General features: G+C 53.2%; 1 protein-coding gene across 1 annotated transcript; it reads right to left on the bottom strand.

The window, feature by feature from the left end:
- Positions 1-131: 131 nt before the first annotated feature.
- Positions 132-563, bottom strand: LOC138362660 (uncharacterized). The gene has a single exon (XM_069321086.1). The coding sequence runs from the start codon at positions 561-563 to the stop codon at positions 132-134; it is 432 nt and encodes a 143-aa protein (XP_069177187.1).
- Between the last annotated feature and the right edge of the window lie 665 nt (positions 564-1,228).

Raw genomic sequence — 1,228 nt, forward strand, 5'->3', positions numbered from 1 at the left:
CCCCCACAAGCCACCCCACACACACTATACCCAAATTACCGCCCTCCCCTAACCCCAACCCTAACCCCTATTTAACTCATCATAATTACAAGGTTTGTCTGGACATAAGTCAGTCGCCTGACCTCGCTTTGTTATGGTGCAGTGGCAGCTTGGACAAGCCAGTTGTGTTGTAGCAGCTTAGACTGACACGTGACACATGTGGCGTCCGTGGCGTCCGTGGTGTTCGTGGCCTCCGTGGCGTCCGTGGTGTCCGTGGCGTCCGTGGCGTCCGTGGCGTCCGTGGTGTCCGTGGCCTCCGTGGCGTCCATGGCGTCCGTGGTGTCCGTGGCGTCCGTGGCGTCCGTGGCGTCCGTGGTGTCCGTGGCGTCCGTGGCGTCCGTGGCCTCCGTGGCGTCCGTGGCCTCCGTGGCGTCCATGGTGTCCGTGGCGTCCGTGGCCTCCGTGGTGTCCGTGGCGTCCGTGGCTTCCGTGGCGTCCGTGGCTTCCGTGGCCTCTGTGGCCTCCGTGGCGTCCGTGGCGTCCGTGGCGTCCGTGGCCTCCGTGGCGTCCGTGGCCTCAGTCATGATGCAACTTGGATAGACCAGTTATGCTCTGGCAACGTGGACAAGCCATTTTTGCCGTGGCAAATTCGATCAAACCAATTTGGCAAGTTTGACATCCTCGGTGAGAGGAACTTTTCACCGTAGAGTTCGAATCTCAAACTGGAGATTCGAACCCTCGCTCCCTGGCCTTATTCGTGAGTCTGTCTACATGGGAACTAAACATATGCACATAAGTAGGAATAAATTGGCGTGTGAACATACACGCATTCTTACATTCTTAAATTTTTTTAACGTGGCTTCTCCATCAGTATCTTTTATATCGCTATCATGTCTCCCTTCTCTTCTACTCCAGTGTAGGGTTTCCCCTGGTAGCTGAGTGGCCTGAAATATGTGTGTGTGTTGGTGAAAATTGTTGTTGTTGTTGTTGTTTTAGATTTAGCTACTCAGAACGAAATGTCCATGTAGCACGGGCTATGGTGATCCCGTAACCCACTATTGTGTGAGGGATCGGCTCCTCCTCCCCCTTATTTATTTTGTTGAATCTTTTCTTGAAACTGTTTGGAATTCACTCCAGTTGTTTCTCGAGTTATTTCGTTCCACTCATTACTCTTTCTGACATTCTCTCTCTCTCTCTCTCTCTCTCTCTCTCTCTCTCTCTCTCTCTCTCTCTCTCTCTCTCTCTCTCT

The sequence above is a fragment of the Procambarus clarkii genome, unplaced genomic scaffold (genome assembly GCF_040958095.1).
Source record: "Procambarus clarkii isolate CNS0578487 unplaced genomic scaffold, FALCON_Pclarkii_2.0 HiC_scaffold_2300, whole genome shotgun sequence".
In the NCBI taxonomy this organism is placed as follows: domain Eukaryota; kingdom Metazoa; phylum Arthropoda; class Malacostraca; order Decapoda; family Cambaridae; genus Procambarus; species Procambarus clarkii.

What these genes read in the sequence shown, in the direction of transcription:
- LOC138362660 (XM_069321086.1), bottom strand. Translation starts at nt 563, where the DNA reads ATGACTGAGGCCACGGACGCCACGGAGGCCACGGACGCCACGGACGCC.